The sequence below is a fragment of the Oncorhynchus mykiss genome, chromosome 4 (genome assembly GCF_013265735.2).
Source record: "Oncorhynchus mykiss isolate Arlee chromosome 4, USDA_OmykA_1.1, whole genome shotgun sequence".
Classification (NCBI taxonomy): domain Eukaryota; kingdom Metazoa; phylum Chordata; class Actinopteri; order Salmoniformes; family Salmonidae; genus Oncorhynchus; species Oncorhynchus mykiss.
The window spans coordinates 12,221,391-12,238,794 of NC_048568.1; the positions used below are offsets into that span (position 1 = coordinate 12,221,391).

The 17,404-nt window shown below is 41.6% G+C and overlaps 1 protein-coding gene across 1 annotated transcript in view; it reads left to right on the forward strand.

Annotated features, from left to right (window-relative positions):
- Positions 1-17,404, forward strand: part of mei4 (meiosis-specific, MEI4 homolog (S. cerevisiae)) — a 46,099-nt gene that overhangs the window by 2,957 nt on the left and 25,738 nt on the right. The window contains exons 3-4 of the mRNA XM_021600199.2: positions 336-910; positions 12,796-12,927. Coding sequence (XP_021455874.2) covers positions 336-910; positions 12,796-12,927 — 707 coding nt within the window. The remainder of the gene's footprint in view (positions 1-335; positions 911-12,795; positions 12,928-17,404) is intronic.

The window sequence follows — 17,404 nt, forward strand, 5'->3', positions numbered from 1 at the left end:
TATTGAACTGAAGGCCATTGTGGCCAATGAGCGGCTTGCTCATTAATGAAGTTGAGCATCATGGACACACAAGGTTGCTTTGGAAACAAGGCCCGTTGATGTGCAAAACAAGTAAGAATTAGACCTATATGAAATTACACAAGGTGGTGGTGAATTACTTAAAAGGCGAGAGAGACATAATTGAATGGAGTTTAATGACAAAGCTAATTGTGTGAAAACTGAGGGTGTTTTAATTATAGGGCCTAATGCTTAATTCAGTGACACAGAGTATAATGAAGCTGACAATGAGATATGCATAGTGATGAAGCTCATGTCCTACTTGGTGCAACCTGCAGGAGTTGGCTTCATGGACCTGCTCTCTCAGGACTTCATGGGGCCGGGCTTGGTGAAAGATCCGCTCAACTCAGACATGGACTCCGGCTGTGGGATGGAGAACAACACAGAGACACTTCTGCCCACTCAAGACTCTGCAGAACCCAGTGCCCAGCCCGCCTTCCCACCTGTCACCACCACACCCCCCCAGATCCCATTCTCCAGCCTGTGTGAGGCAGACCCTCGTGGGAAGGCCATGCTGCTCCACATGCAGTTTCTCCAGAGCCTGTGTGGGCTGAACAGGGTGGAGTGGGAGGCAATGGGTGCAGAGGCTGGAGGGTTTAGCCTGGACAGGGACAAGGACAGGTCCGTGGTGGCAGACTCGGTGTGCCAGCTGCTGTCCTGTGTGGTGTCTGCTAGTAGGGATGACAGACCCCTGCCTCCACGCTCACTACTCCTGCAGGCGTCCCGGGTGGCGGCCCAGGCAGTGGATCACTGGCTCTCCCACAGACAGCCCTCCCAGCTATTTGTGACAGGCATGGAAGATTCCCTGAAAGAGCTCACTGATGTTCTATTACGCAACGGCCAGCTCAACAGGGTAAGAGAACATAATGCATATCGTAGTGTATTAATGACAATATGTTTTACAGTACTATATTTGTGTAGGTGTTTAAAATATACTTCCTTTAGGAGGTAACACCAGACATTAAATTCCAAAGCGAGAGGTTCTCAGTCCTAGTCTCACTTACAGTTTGGATGATCATAGCATGGCTAAATGTAATATCAAGTTGACCGGAGATTGATGAGTTCAGTTGTTCTTAGTATGCAGTCCAGAATAACAGCCTGTATGTTTCATTATCCTCAGAAAGAAATGACAGTCATCAAAGTGGCATTGAGGTTTATAGATGATCATATCACCAGCTGACTGGTTTTCTGATTCACGCCCCTACCTTTAAGGTATCTGTGACCAATAGATACATATCTGTATTCCCAGCCATGTGAAATCCATAGATTAGAGTCTAATGATATTATTTAAATTGACTAATTTACTTACATGAACTGTAACTCAGTAAAATCTTTGAAATTGTTGCATGTTGCGTCTATATTTTCGTTCAGTGTAAATTGAAGACAGATAATTTTCTGTTTTAATGCACAGTAACATTAATATACACTGAGACTGTAGGAGGAAGGAAATGAGAGCATGGAGAAACAAGTGAGATAAAATGGGGAACGCCACCACACCCACTGTTATGACTAATCATGAGATATGACTGGCAGCACCAATACTTATTAGCTTCTGAGGGGACAGACAATCACCTTAGTGTCAGCAGGCTTGAATAAATGCTGTCACAGTTGAGTTGTGAAGGGCGTGTTGTCCCTTTCCGAATGAAGATTAATAGGTGGGAGGTTATATGTTGCTTTTAGGCCAATTGTTATTACAAATCTAGCCACAAGTCGCTTTGGATTTCCTGAAAAACAGCTTGAAAGATTCTTACCTGGCGTAAAGCATTATGTTGATTGTTGTACCAAACTACTTCCAGTAGTTGGACCATTGGTTGAGAGGCTGCTGAATCATAGTTATTTTGGTTACCCGATTATATGAATGGCCAGCAGTTTGCATGTTAGTCTTGGCTGGAACCCAGAAACAAATCTGTCACCAGAGACTAATGTGTCATAGCATTTCCATTATCCCCAAATAGACAGTATGTTGTCCGTCCGTATAGGCTAGGTCAGGGATGGGCAACTTTGATGGGGGTGGGGGCCACAATCTGAATTCATCACTAGGGGCTGCAGTTGTGCTGCCAACATGCCCTGACCATGATTACTATGTTTAGATATATGGCCGCTAGACTAACAATCTAAACATTTTAGCTGATATGGGCTAGTTGAGTGACTCTCAGTGACTGACATAACAAGAGAAAAACTGCTGATGCACAAATTTCGAAATTGCACCTTGTGTATTCTACTATTCTAACTCGCAACAGTAAGTTGAGACCCGAACTGAGTAAAAAGATAAATATAGATTTTGTATACTCGTGTGTGTGTGTGTGGGGGGGGGGGGGGGGGGAGTGTGATCCGAGGGCGAGTGTAAATGTAAATAATGTATAGTGTAAATAATGTATAGAATTATTTCCATTGGGAGCTCTCAAACATGTCTGGCTAAAGTTCCGTTAGATATTTGCAAACACTGTATCCCAAGTGCTACCCTACTCCTTTTTTAGTGCACTACTTTTGACCAGTGTCCACGATCAAAAGTAGTGCACTGTGTAGGAAATAGGAAATAGAGTAGCATTTGTGACACCTAGCACGCTTTGGTCTCTGCGTCTTTAGCATGTCCTCAAGGTTACTGTTATTTAGCGGGACGGTAGATTGATGACCAGTCAGTCAAAAGGGAAAACATATAAGCTAGAAGTCAGCTTAATGTCAGTCAAGGAGGAACAGTCACGGCTGCTCTAGTCTAGAGAGTACAGAATGTTTTCCCAATCGTAATACACTGTGTACAAAACCCTCACAGCCATGTTGCCTGCACCTGCCACCAGTATTTCAGAGTGGAATAGCCTAAATCATTGCAATGGTTTCTGCATCACCTGTAACAGCTCTCGTTGGTAGAAGAGTGGACAAAAGCGCAGCGGGGAAAGTGTTCATGATACTTTTATTATTTAAAAAAAACACTCAAACAAAATAACGAAAGCGCACAGTTCTGTCAGGTACAGACACTGAACAGAAAACAAGATCCCACAAAACCTAAAAGGAAAATGACAACTTAAATGTGATCCCCAATCAGAGACAACGATAGACAGCTGCCTCTGATTGGGAACCACACACACACACACATACACACACACACACACACACACACACACACACACGGCCAAAAACAAAGAAATAGAAAACATAGACATTCCCACCCGAGTCACACCCTGACCTAGCCAAACATAGAGAATAAAAAGGATCTCTAAGGTCAGGGCGTGACATCACCAGTATTCACGGTACACAACACAGTTTGAGGCAGTCTGGGACAGTTTATTCTCAAGTGCAAACTACTCAATAATGACCTTTGTTGAAAGGTTAGAGAAGTTATGATATCAAATTAATTGACATCAAGTTTCCTTATGAATATAATATATATACAGTGCCTTGCGAAAGTATTCGGCCCCCTTGAACTTTGCGACCTTTTGCCACATTTCAGGCTTCAAACATAAATATATAAAACTGTATTTTTTTTTGTGAAGAATCAACAACAAGTGGGACACAATCATGAAGTGGAACGACATTTATTGGAAATTTCAAACTTTTTTAACAAATCAAAAACTGAAAAATTGGGCGTGCAAAATTATTCAGCCCCCTTAAGTTAATACTTTGTAGCGCCACCTTTTGCTGCGATTACAGCTGTAAGTCGCTTGGGGTATGTCTCTATCAGTTTTGCACATCGAGAGACTGACATTTTTTCCCATTCCTCCTTGCAAAACAGCTCGAGCTCAGTGAGGTTGGATGGAGAGCATTTGTGAACAGCAGTTTTCAGTTCTTTCCACAGATTCTCGATTGGATTCAGGTCTGGACTTTGACTTGGCCATTCTAACACCTGGATATGTTTATTTTTGAACCATTCCATTGTAGATTTTGCTTTATGTTTTGGATCATTGTCTTGTTGGAAGACAAATCTCCGTCCCAGTCTCAGGTCTTTTGCAGACTCCATCAGGTTTTCTTCCAGAATGGTCCTGTATTTGGCTCCATCCATCTTCCCATCAATTTTAACCATCTTCCCTGTCCCTGCTGAAGAAAAGCAGGCCCAAACCATGATGCTGCCACCACCATGTTTGACAGTGGGGATGGTGTGTTCAGGGTGATGAGCTGTGTTGCTTTTACGCCAAACATAACGTTTTGCATTGTTGCCAAAAAATTCAATTTTGGTTTCATCTGACCAGAGCACCTTCTTCCACATGTTTGGTGTGTCTCCCAGGTGGCTTGTGGCAAACTTTAAATGACACTTTTTATGGATATCTTTAAGAAATGGCTTTCTTCTTGCCACTCTTCCATAAAGGTCAGATTTGTGCAATATACGACTGATTGTTGTCCTATGGACAGTCTCCCACCTCAGCTGTAGATCTCTGCAGTTCATCCAGAGTGATCATGGGCCTCTTGGCTGCATCTCTGATCAGTCTTCTCCTTGTATGAGCTGAAAGTTTAGAGGGACGGCCAGGTCTTGGTAGATTTGCAGTGGTCTGATACTCCTTCCATTTCAATATTATCGCTTGCACAGTGCTCCTTGGGATGTTTAAAGCTTGGGAAATCTTTTTGTATCCAAATCCGGCTTTAAACTTCTTCACAACAGTATCTCGGACCTGCCCGGTGTGTTCCTTGTTCTTCATGATGCTCTCTGCGCTTTTAACGGACCTCTGAGACTATCACAGTGCAGGTGCATTTATACGGAGACTTGATTACACACAGGTGGATTGTATTTATCATCATTAGTCATTTAGGTCAACATTGGATCATTCAGAGATCCTCACTGAACTTCTGGAGAGAGTTTGCTGCACTGAAAGTAAAGGGGCTGAATAATTTTGCACGCCCAATTTTTCAGTTTTTGATTTGTTAAAAAAGTTTGAAATATCCAATAAATGTCGTTCCACTTCATGATTGTGTCCCACTTGTTGTTGATTCTTCACAAAAAAATACAGTTTTATATATTTATGTTTGAAGCCTGAAATGTGGCAAAAGGTCGCAAAGTTCAAGGGGGCCGAATACTTTCGCAAGGCACTGTATATATATAGTTCCTTAAAAAAAAAATCTGTCAATTTGTCTCTGTTATTCAAATCGAAGCCTGAAAGTTTGGATAGGGATTTGTTTGTTTGTGGAAACCCCTCCTCACAAAGTCCCTGAGAAGAGTTTCCTTTCCATTGTGCACTAAGCTGGTGTTTGCCTGAGTGTTGGCAAATTGTAATGCTTTGACAAATAGGATCAATGTTTGCTGTAAAATGTTTGCCATTATGCCATGACTATTAAAATCTCATGTTCATAAAAAGACAAGGGAGGAAAGCTAACTTTGATTTATCTTAATATAGAGATCAATTGGCTGTGTCAAACTATCACAATTCTGAAATATTTTAAACTTGTCATGTGCCCATGGGCATCAGCAACAAGCCAACATGTTGGCGTGAAGTGGTGCAGCATGGTTGAATGGACCTGCAATTTAGGACTGCGAAATACATTGATTGTTAAGTCATTTATAATGAAAACAGGACAAACAAGTGCCCAGGGAAACTATTTTAGGAGGCTCTCAAACTCACTCCAAGCGGGTGCCCTCACTCCTTTGGTCCAATAGTTTCTGGTGTAAAATACGACAATAAGAAAGTCCGAACTAAAGTGGCTTGTTCGGAGGAGGGCACCATAGAATACCGCTGTAACTCTCTTTCACATGGCCATTTACAGGACAGTGAATGATCCGGACCAGGATGAACCTGCAGCACTCTGTGCCTCTGTGTGTATGAATCACAGACTGCTGAAATTGGGCTGTAGCTTTGGGACAGGAGGGCATGATGCAATGTCCTCTACTGCTGTGACAGGGACTAAGGTCCTCAGCCCTGTTCTGTCTGTAGGACTCGGGAATCAGCAGCAGAATAACAGAGGCTACATCCCATATTCCCTATAGCAGTGTTTCTTAATCCTGGTCTTGTGGACCCGAAGCGGTGCACATTCTTGTTTTTGCCCTAGCACTACACCGCTGATTCAAATGATTAACTCCTCATCAAGCTTTGATGATTTGAATCAGGTGTGTAGTGCTAAGGCAAACACAGAAATGTGCACCCCATTGGGTCCTCAAGACCAGGATTAAGAAACACTGCTATAGGGAATATGGTTTTATTTGGGATGCAGTTTCTGTCATTCTGTTGCTGATTCCCCAGGACCAGGATTAAGAACTGCCCTATATAATGCACTACTTTTGACCAGTGTCCTTAGGGTGCCTTTTGTGACTCACATCACTCCAGACATCCTTGATTGTGTTTGTAAAGAAAAACAATTCTATTCACCTCATGCCTGACTGATATTGCCAGTGAATAAAGTCATTAGCCAGGTAATTTTTACTCCGGCTGCCTGTATCAAGCCAAACAGCAGTCGGCCTTTGGGTCATTTCCATGCAAATGAAGGCTGCTCACTGCTCAGAAGGCTGATCACTGACACAGCTTGAGTGACTGAGGAAGAGTAGGCTGTATGCCGTTTCAGCAGGAGGAGCATCACTGCTGCAGAGTATTCTTTTTTTGAGATGGAAGCATCAGAGATACCGAAGGAGTTGTTTAAATGATTTCCAGCTCCATCCTGTAATTAGCGTAATAGGAGCTGTCTCCTCTGCTTTGGGATGACGCTGATGCTACTGGAGCTTATTGATGTCATTTGCAGTTGTGGAAATAGGATCCTTCAGTGATGTGACTTTATATTTATAACCCTCATTTCATTCAAGTTGATTAATTTCAATTTAAAAAAACTGTAAATTAAACCAGATCCCATCCTATTGCTGGCTCGAGCTGTGTTAGTTAATTCTGCTGAGTAACTAAATGTGGGCGTAATTTTTCTTCTTCCTATTTCACACATGTGGAAGTGTGTTAATGTGTTTACTATGTTATGAATTGGTGGTTTGGTTTATAACAACTAACAAAAGCTTGAATGGTTATCAGCATCCTCAAGGAGGAAATCCTTAATTGAAAAATATGTTGTATTTTTATTCCGGTTCTAAACTGTGCTTCTTTAGGCCTCCTGGGAATCTGCCTGCAATTTTCTATTAGGCTTAAATCTCTATCTTGACTTCAAATGCACGCTTCATTCCCTAGCAATGTGAAAAGAGATGAACTGTTACCATCAAGACGATGATGATGAAATACGCTATAGAGGCCTCTCTCAATAGCTGACATACTGTCAAATAATTTGGACTGGGTATTTCATCTGGAGACGTGAAATAGGTAGGCGATATCATTTACACCGACTGCAGCCCTCAACCTGGGTGATGATGGTAATGCCACAGAAGACAGAACTAGATTGAGATTCTATGGTTAATGCTGAGGCCCTTATGTCTGAATCTTTACCTGGCCCTGTCTGTCTGTAATGGCTTCACAGCTGTCTAGGGGCCAGTCTACTCTAGTCATGAAGGTGACGCGCCTAGATTAAATGGAATATCGTGACTCCCCAGAGGCACCAGTCAAATGTCACTCTCATAGCGTAAAAGGCTCAAGACTATAAGGTGATATTATTTCATGACAGTATTTTATTTCAACTGAGAATAGCACAAAGTTTAGTTGTCTGTCTGGTCACATAGTAGTCTCACTTATTATCATGGCTCCCGTTTCTCTTAGGGTGCTCAGTTATTACCTGTATCTTATGTGAAGACCTACAATTTGTCCAGCTTGTTCTCTTTGCGATATCGAAAAACCTTAGGCCTATAGTCTGAAATCTGAATACATTTTGTATCATAGTGTTTACGGTAGCCTATTGCATAGCATAGCCCTGCATACTGTGCAGGGATGATATTATAGTACAACCGTTATCGTACGCTGTTCAAAACAAATTGCCAGTAGCCTAGCTATACACTGAGTGTATTCCATGACATAGACTGACCAGGTGAATCCAGGTGAAAGCTATGATCCCTTACTGTGAAGTCCACTTCAATCGGCGTAGATGAAGGGGAGGAGACCGGTTTAAGGAAGGATTTTTAAGCCTTGAGACAATTGAGACATGGATTGTGTACACTACCGGTCAAAAGATTTAGAACACCTACTCATTCAAGGCTTTTTCTTAATTTGACTATTTTCTACATTGTATACTAATAGTGAAGGCATCAAAACTATGAAATAACACATATGGAATCATGTAGCAATCAAAAAAGGGTTAAACAAATGAAATATTTTATATTTGAGATTCTTCAAATAGCCACCCTTTGTCTTGATAGCTTTCTCTCAACCAGCTTCACCTGGAATGCTTTTTCAACATTCAACAGTCATGAAGTAGTTCCCACATATGCTGAGCACTTGTTGGCTTCTTTTCCTTCACTCTGCGATCCGACTCATCCCAAAACATTTCAGTTTGGTTGAGGTCCGGGGATTGTAGAGGCTAGGTCATCTGATGCAGCCCTCCATCACTTCCCTTCTTGGTCAAATAGCCCTTACACAGCCTGGAGGTGTGTTGGGTCATTGTCCTGTTTAAAAACAAATGATAGTCCCACTAAGCCCAAACCAAATGTATTGAGGATTGCTGCAGAATGCTGTGGTAGCTATGCTGGTTAAGTGTGCCTTGAATTCTAAATAAATCACAGACAGTGTCACCAGCAAAGCACCCCTACACCATTCAGTGTCACCCGTTCATCCACACCACTTCTCACAATATCGCCAATTTGGACTCCAGACCAAAGGACACATTTCCACCAGTCTAATGTCCAATGCTCATATTTCTTGGCCCAAGCAAGTCTCTTCTTGTTGGTGTCGTTTAGTTGTGGTTTCTTGCAGCAATTCAACCATGAAGGCCTGATTCACACAGTCTGCGCGAATCATGCCTTCATGGTTGAATTGCTGAAACGAAACCACTACTAAAGGACACCAATAAGAAGAGACTTGCTTGGGCCAAGAAACACAAGCAATGGACATTAGACCGGTGGAAATCTGTCCTTTGGTCTGAGTCCAAATTTGTGATTTTATTCTGCAGCAATACGCCATCCCATCTGGTTTGGACTTAGTGGGACTATCATTTGTTTTTCAACAGGACAATGACACAACACACCTCCAGGCTGTGTAAGGGCTATTTGACCAAGAAGGAGAGTGATGGAGTGCTGCATCAGATGACCTGGCCTCCACAATCACCCGACCTCAACCCAATGGTTTGGTATGAGTTGGACTGCAAAGTGTAGGAAATGCAGCCTCCAAGTGCTAAACATATGTGGGAACTCCTTCAAGGCTTTTGGAAAATCATTCCTCATGAAGCTGGTTGAGAGAATGCCAAGAGTGTGCAAAGCTGTCATCAAGGCAAAGGGTGGCAACTTTGAAGAATCTAAAATATATTTAGATTTGTTTAACACTTTTTCGGTTATTACATGATTGCATGTGTTATTTCATAGTGGATGTCTTCACTATTATTCTACAATGTAGAATAGAGGTCAACGATTAATCGGAATGGCCGATTAATTAGGGCCGATTTCAAGTTTTCATAACAATCGGAAATCGGTATTTTTGGACACCAATTTGGCTTTTTTTTTTTTTTTTTTACACCTTTATTTAATCTTTATTTAACTAGGCAAGTCAGTTAAGAACACATTCTTATTTTCAATGACGGCCTAGGAACGGTGGGTTAACTGTCTCGTTCAGGGGCAGAACGACAGATTTTCACCTTGTCAGCTCGGGGGATTCAATCTTGCAATCTTACAGTTAACTAGCCCAACGCTCTAATCACCTGCCTCTCATTGCACTCCAAGAGGAGCCTGCCTGTTACGCGAATGCAGTAAGCCAAGGTAAGTTGCTAGCTATCATTAAACTTATCTTATAAAAAACAATCAATCAATCATAATCACTAGTTAACTACACATGGTTGACGATATTACTAGTTTATCTAGTGTGTCCTGTGTTGCATATAATCGATGCGGTGCATATCGTTGCTCCAATGTGTACCTAACCATGAACATCAATGCCTTTCTTAAAATCAATACACAGAAGTATATATTTTTAAACCTGCATATTTAGCTAAACGAAATCCAGGTTAGCAAGCAATGTTAACTATGTGAAATTGTGTCACTTCTCTTGTGTTCATTGCACGCAGAGTCAGTGTATATGCAACAGTTTGGGCCACCTAATTTGCCAGAATGTTATGTAATTATGACATAACATTGAAGGTTGTGCAATGTAACAGGAATATTTAGACTAATGGATGCAACCCCTTAGATAAAATACGGAACGTATTTCACTGAAAGTTAAAACGTCTTGTTTTCGAGATGATAGTTTCCGGATTCAACCATATTAATGACCTAATGCTCGTATTTCTTTGTATTATCATGTTATAACTAAGTCTATGATTTGATAGAGCAGTCTGACTGAGCGGTGGTAGGCAGCAGCAGGCTCGTAAGCATTCATTCAAACAGCACTTTTGTGTGTTTTGCCAGCAGCTCTTCGTTGTGCATCAAGCATTGCGCTGTTTATGACTTCAAGCCTATCAACTCCTGAGATTAGGCTGGTGTAGCCGATGTGAAATGGCTAGCTAGTTAGCGGGGTGCGCGCTAATAGCGTTTCAAACGTCACTCGCTCTGAGACTTGAAGTGGTTGTTCCCCTTGCTCTGCATGGGTGTGGCTGTTGTCGATGTGTTCCTGGTTCGAGCCCAGGTAGGGGTGAGGAGAGGGACGGAAGCTATAACGTTACTGTTACACTGGCAATACTAAAGTGCCTATAAGAACATCCAATAGTCAAAGGTTAATGAAATACAAATGGTATAGAGAGAAATAGTAATATAATAATAATATAATATAATAACTACAACCTAAAACTTCTTACCTGGGAATATTGAAGACTCATGGTAAAAGGAACCACCAGCTTTCATATGTTCTCATGTTCTGAGCAAGGAACTTAAGCTTTTATATATATATATATATATATATATATATATATATATATATATATATATGCGCCATCTCTGTGAACTATTCCATTGCGGAGGCCTAGACTAAAAGACAATTTATGCTTGTTCTGAAAATGTGGTGGAGGCTCCGTGTGGAGGGTGTGAGGCAATTGCCGAACCTCCGTACCGCATCGCCATTCGCCTCCCAAATGTAGTAACAATGCAGAGGGCTCTGTATAGCACCGCATTGACATGATTGGGTGACGGGAGGTGGGGGCGGTACATCCTGTATAAACACAAACTCACTTCACAGCTTTGACCTGCTCTGCGACGCTCAAGAAGTATGAATGCCCTGATTTCTGCTGAGTCTGTATCACCGTAAATTCGGCATGGCCAATGCAGACATTGGATTGACCCTGCAGCGCCCAGATGCACAGTGCTCTCCAGGAATGCGCTCTCTCCCGCCAATTTGTGCACATTCATTGTTTCTTAACTTCATTGTGTGAATTGTTCGCAGGTGGTTGTTAGGAATATATGTAATTCCCCCATTACATATATCACCAGTCATACGTTTACCTTTAATTCCTATAATTTCTAATCTACAATGTTTGTTTGGTTATGGTAATTTCTGTTAATGTATTCAATATATTATTATTCCAGTCTTAAGGTTCTCATTGTCGGAGTAGACACATTGATTGCATAGCGCACAATCTATGCTACTCTTGTGAGAAACAAGTTTTGGTTTATTTCATTCCATTTAGAGTTTTGTCAATTCAATTTAGTCATTAACAGAAGCGCTCCAAACAAAAGACAATGTTGAGTAAGGACGCACACCTGATTACGCGTAGAAGTATATAGGCCTAGAGGCTACCTGGCCTGCACGCAAATGTAGGCATATAAATGTGCCTGTTTAGGGATCTAAAAGTATTTCTGATTGGATTAACACACCACCACTAATGAGCTGTGGAGCTTCTCAACTTAAAGTTTTCTTCACCTCAAACAGCAAGCAAACAAAGTCTGTTTTTACACCCATTGACAATGACAATATTTACTCAATGTAGTAACGCCACAATACTTTTGAGATATTTTATAAGAGGAACAGGAGTAGAACATTTGAGGTGCTAGTGCTCAGCTCCGGTGAGCTCCTGCCCAAGTCAAGCACTGCTTCTTATCCCTTGCGCAAATAGCCTACAGCTGTGTCTGTCTCAAACTCACTTGCATGGGAAACTGAGGGCCCAGAATATTTATATAGCAAGTTCGCTAGTGCAAGCTTCTGGCTGAACCCAAGTTAATAATTGATACAATGATTCAAGTTCGTTGCAGACAGGCCATGTATAGCAAATGTGATTTTTAGGATATTTTTTCTTTATCAGGATATTTTCTACCTGCAGGTTGCAATGTTTTTATTTGTTGCCTTTATATAGGCTATTTTTACATAGTTGACGATGGCAATAGAAGGGACTTTTTAGGTTTGTATCATTTTCATTTAGATTAGGATAGAATTCTAATTAACCACATGACAATGATTTGGAGATATGAAGACGATGTTTTAAATGAAATGAAATTGTTCCACGAAAATGTGCATATGAAAACCATAACTGGCACGCAGATCAGTATAAATAATAAGATATATTGGCAAAATGAGAAAGGTTACCGACTTCTAGTATAGTCTATTACCGGCTTAAAGCATCAGACAAGCTCAATATATATAGTTGGTTTTATTAAAACACATAGGGTGTGTCTATATATGCAAAAATACACCAATTGATTGGTCGAAAGAACAAAACTGTTGGTTGACCAAGATTTTTTTGGGGTTGGGGACAGCCCTAGTTAAGTGAAAGAATATGGGGGTTGGTGGTGTTACCGTGCTGTTTTTTGATGTGTTTCCCTCTGGTCTGCATCAGTTCCAGGTTCAGGAGAGGCTGACGGAGTGTTTGATCCTGTTGGGAGGGAGCAACTTGCTTAGGTCCCTGCTCATCCGTCATGTGCTGTCTGAGATCAACCGGCTGGCAGAACACCTCTGGATCACCTGCCAGGTAAGGACCAGGACACGCGCACACAAACACACACACACACACACACCTCTTGTTTGCCAACGCTCTCCACACAGACCTGGGGTGGGGGAAGGGAGGATGTTACAGGTTTGTATAGGATGAGTTAAATCATTGAATTTAATGATGTTTAGTACTGTTTATTATGCATATGTAGTGAGCCAATATTGGGACAGTGACATGTATTTTGTTGTTTTGCCTCTGTACTCCAGCACTTTGGATATGAATGATACATATCCAAAGATACAATGACTATGAGGTTAAAGTGCAGACTGTCAGCTTTAATTTTAGGGTATTTTCATCCATATCGGGTGAACCGTTAAGGATTACATTACTTTTTAGACAAATTCACCCCATTTTAGGGGACCAAAAGTATTGGCACAAATGTACTTCAAGTAGTAAAACGTTAAGTATTTCATCCCATATTCATTGCACGCAATGACTACATCAAGCTTGACTACAAATTTGTTGGAAGTATTTGCTTGTTTGTTTTGGTTGTGTTTCAGATTATTTTGTGCCCAATCGAAATTAATGGTATATAATATATTGTGTCATTTTGGAGTCAGTTTTATTGTAAATAATAATATAATATGTTTCTAAACTCTTCATTAATGTGGATGCCACCATGATTACGGATCCTGAAAGAATTGTGAATAATGATGTGTGTCTAACTTTCTCATTCAACTATCATACCCCCCCCCTCCCCCCAAAAATGCTAACCTCCACTCTTAATGTAATAGTGTTAGCATGTCTTGGTGGTATGATATTTGAGTGTCTGTAACTTTCTCACTCAGGGCATATTGCACAAGCCTACATGTCACAACATTGGTCTCAGGTAGCCTACAAGGTGTGGTGGGTGATGCTGTTTGACTGGCACGTCTCCTCTGAAACCCAGTGTATACACACAGCCCAGCCGCCAGCTCTCATGCAAAATAGAAATGTGTGAATAGGGAATTGAAAGCAGATTATTCTCCCTTCTCGTGGCGCTCAACTCCCACTGTAGAGAGACAGTTTGTGTGTTTTTCCTTCATCCTATTGGGGGAAAAAGCCCTAATTTAAGCAGCCCTGAGCAAAAAGCAGAACACAGTGCTGCTGTACCAAGTGAATGAGAAAAGAGAATTTCTGTCACATCATTTTGTCTGCAAGCAAAGTCCTAGACATTGGTTTATTAAATACTATAGGACCTTTTCTTTGCTGAGACCATTGTTGTTGAGTTATTTAAGTACACTGTGGCTGCTACTGTAGACCACTGTTATTTGGTTATAATGTATTCAGATGACCTGTAATTGTTCACTTAATTTTTGGGGCTGTTGACTTGCCTCGTACCCCTCTAACATTGAGGTCTTGACACTTCATAGTACTTGTGCCTCTTCAAAGCCATTATGCCCTTGCACTTGACCCCTCTGCTGTCAATGTAGAAAAAGTGTCGGATAAATTGCTGGTAAAGACCTCTACCGTTTGAAGACTTAGCCACCAGACTGGCTAATTAGTATAGCCTGACCGATATATTGGTTCACCGATATCGGCTGATATTGGCCTTTTACAAACATATCGGTATCAGCCGATAATTCCACCGATAACCAATATTCAATAAATAGGATGAAAAAAGGGAATCTCATGCTTATCCGAACACTTAGATAGCAATGTTTCATTATTGTCACAATGCAAGAAATCAACATTTGAAGCATATTTCTTGGACAATTGGTCTTTTGGATGGCAATTTCTGAGAACTCGTGTGGAAAAGTTACACGTAAAACAGTATATCAGCAGATGTATCGGTAAGTTTTGTACCCCCCAAAATATTGGAATCGGTATCGGACCCCAAAAACACATCAGTCGGGCTCTACTCGGCATAGTACCTCACCCCCCAGAGAATGGATGTCCCTGTCTGTGTCCCAAATGACACCCTTTTATAAGACACCACTTTTGACTAGGGCCAATAGGGCTCTGGTTAAAAGTAGTGCACTATATAGGGAATAGGGTGCCATTTGGATCGTATCCCCAATGATGCGGTTGAAAGGATTGAGGTGCATTTAACAGAACTTAGAATGGGCTGCTGGCTTGCAGTCGCACTGTGGTACATTATTACAACAACAGGCTTAATTTGCTCTACAAGCTTGTCTGTGCTGTTGAATGTTTGCATGAAAATTGAGACATAACAGGCTTCTTTTTGGTTGATTTAGAGTCTTGGAATATGCTCTCTATACAATAATACATGAATGCAACTGTGGAGAAGAGGCCAGTGCATTGAGAGCTGTAGGCTGGGCTTTTGTCATTATTTTTTTATTTCACCTTTATTTAACCAGGTAGGCCAGTTGAGAACAAGTTCTCATTTACAACTGCGACCTGGCCAAGATAAAGCAAAGCAGTGCGACCAAAAACAATTACACAGAGTTACACATAAGCAAACGTACAGTCAATAACACAATAGAAACATCTATGTACAGTGTGTGTAAATGTAGAAGATTAGGGAGGTAAAGCAATAAATAGGCCATAGAGGCGAAATAATTACAATTTAGCATTAACACTGGAGTGATAGATGGGCAGATGATGATGTGCAAGTAGAGATACTGGGGTGCAAAAGAGCAAAAAGATAACAATATTGTCAGGTCTTCTAGGAGTAGTGGGTTTGGAGTCAGGCGCAGAGGGTTAGGACAATCAAATTTATTCCGGTGCAAAACGGCCACGCCAAAAACACTAGGCGCATAAAAGTGACCGGCCCAAAAACAGGACCCAAACAGTCCGGAGAAAATACAATACAAATGCACATCCACAAACTAACAGAGGAACAAGCCCGCACAAAAGCAGGCAGGCCTAACCGGCTTAAATAGCCCTAACCAAAACCCAAACAAGAAACAGGTGTAACTAAACTAACAGAAGAGGAAAAGGGGATCGGTGACAGCTAGTAGACCAGTGATGCCAAGCGCCGCCCGAACAGGAAGAGGAGCCACCTTCGGTGGGAGTCGTGACAAATTTGGGGATGAGGTAGTTGGATGTGCTATTTGCAGATTTGCTCTGTACAGGTACAGTGATCGGTAAGCTGCTCTGACAGCTGATGCTTAAAGTTAGAGAGGGAGATATAAGTCTCCAGCTTTAGTGATTTTGCAATCGTTCCAGTTATTGGCAGCAGAGAACTGGAAGGAAAGGCGGCCAAAGTAGGTGTTGGCTTTGGGGATTACCAGTGAAATATACCTGCTGGAGCACGTGCTACGGGTGGGTGTTGCTATGGTGAGGAGTGAGCTGAGATAAGGTGGGGCTTTTCCTAGCAAAGACTTATATAGACTTATATAACCTGGAGCCAGTAGGTTTGGCCAGGAATATGTAGTGAGGGCCAGCAAATGAGCGCATACAGGTCACAGTGGTGGGTAGAATATGGGGCTTTGGTGACAAAATGGAAGGCACTGTGATAGACTACATCCAGTTTTCTGAGTAGAGTGTTGGAGGCTATTTTGTAAATGACATCTCCAAAGTCAAGGATCGGTAGGGCTGCCTGATTTGCCCATCAAAACACAGCGAGTGGGATTGTATACCGCATCAAGCCTCTGTTACTGCATCTTGCCTTGCAATGCAGTGGAGCAGTTTCTGTTAATACTGTATGATTTTCGAGAGCTGTGGTCGAGTCCTGGGAAATAAAGTTTGAAGACTTGCCAGCAGGGCCTAAAACTAACTTTTTAGTTTTAGTGGCAGTACTGTAGATAATCAAATCTACCAGCCACACTGATTTTCTTACCATCCAAAATATTTTGGATGGATATTTTACACAAAAAACGGATGAGCATGCTTATTAATGTTTCTAAGCATTAAATGTATTACTAGCAAGAAGTAATGTGGTATATTGCTTGATTTAATATTCTGTGACCTATGATGTCTATTTTTTCTAGCAGTGGGAGCAAACTCAAACATTGAAAAGCAACCGAGCTTGTGAACAAAACAATGTAAATAGACAAGAAACACAAGGAAAACTTGAGTAAATTAGACCAATTTATATGCCTGTGCCCAATGCTTCTACAAACAAATCTTTCGGGCACTCACGGCCCCCCAGACAGGCAGTGTTGCTGCATGAGGTGGGATAGCTACAACGTTCGGATTCAGATTTCTTTGTGCCTTACTAGATATGAAACAAAACGGCAGAAATAATTTGAAAACAGCTACAGCAGCGTTTATTTTGCTATAAATCACAACTCGCACTTGTGGCCATACTTGACCATTTTTTTTCAATTGCTCACAGTGTAGAACCCGGAGTGTTACCACGCGGTAACGTGGCTGGTAAATCAGACATTCTTACCCACCAATGCCAAAACTCGCTTTTGGCAGGTGGCGGGTGTTCATTTTAGGCCCTGCTTGTCACACTTTAGTCTAGCCGTGGCTCGAAGGTCTTGTGAAAAAAAAAAAAAAGTACTCATTTATCAGTCTCTTCTTTTCCGTCCTCGTGGCTGGGTAATGCACGGTACTGTATGCAGGG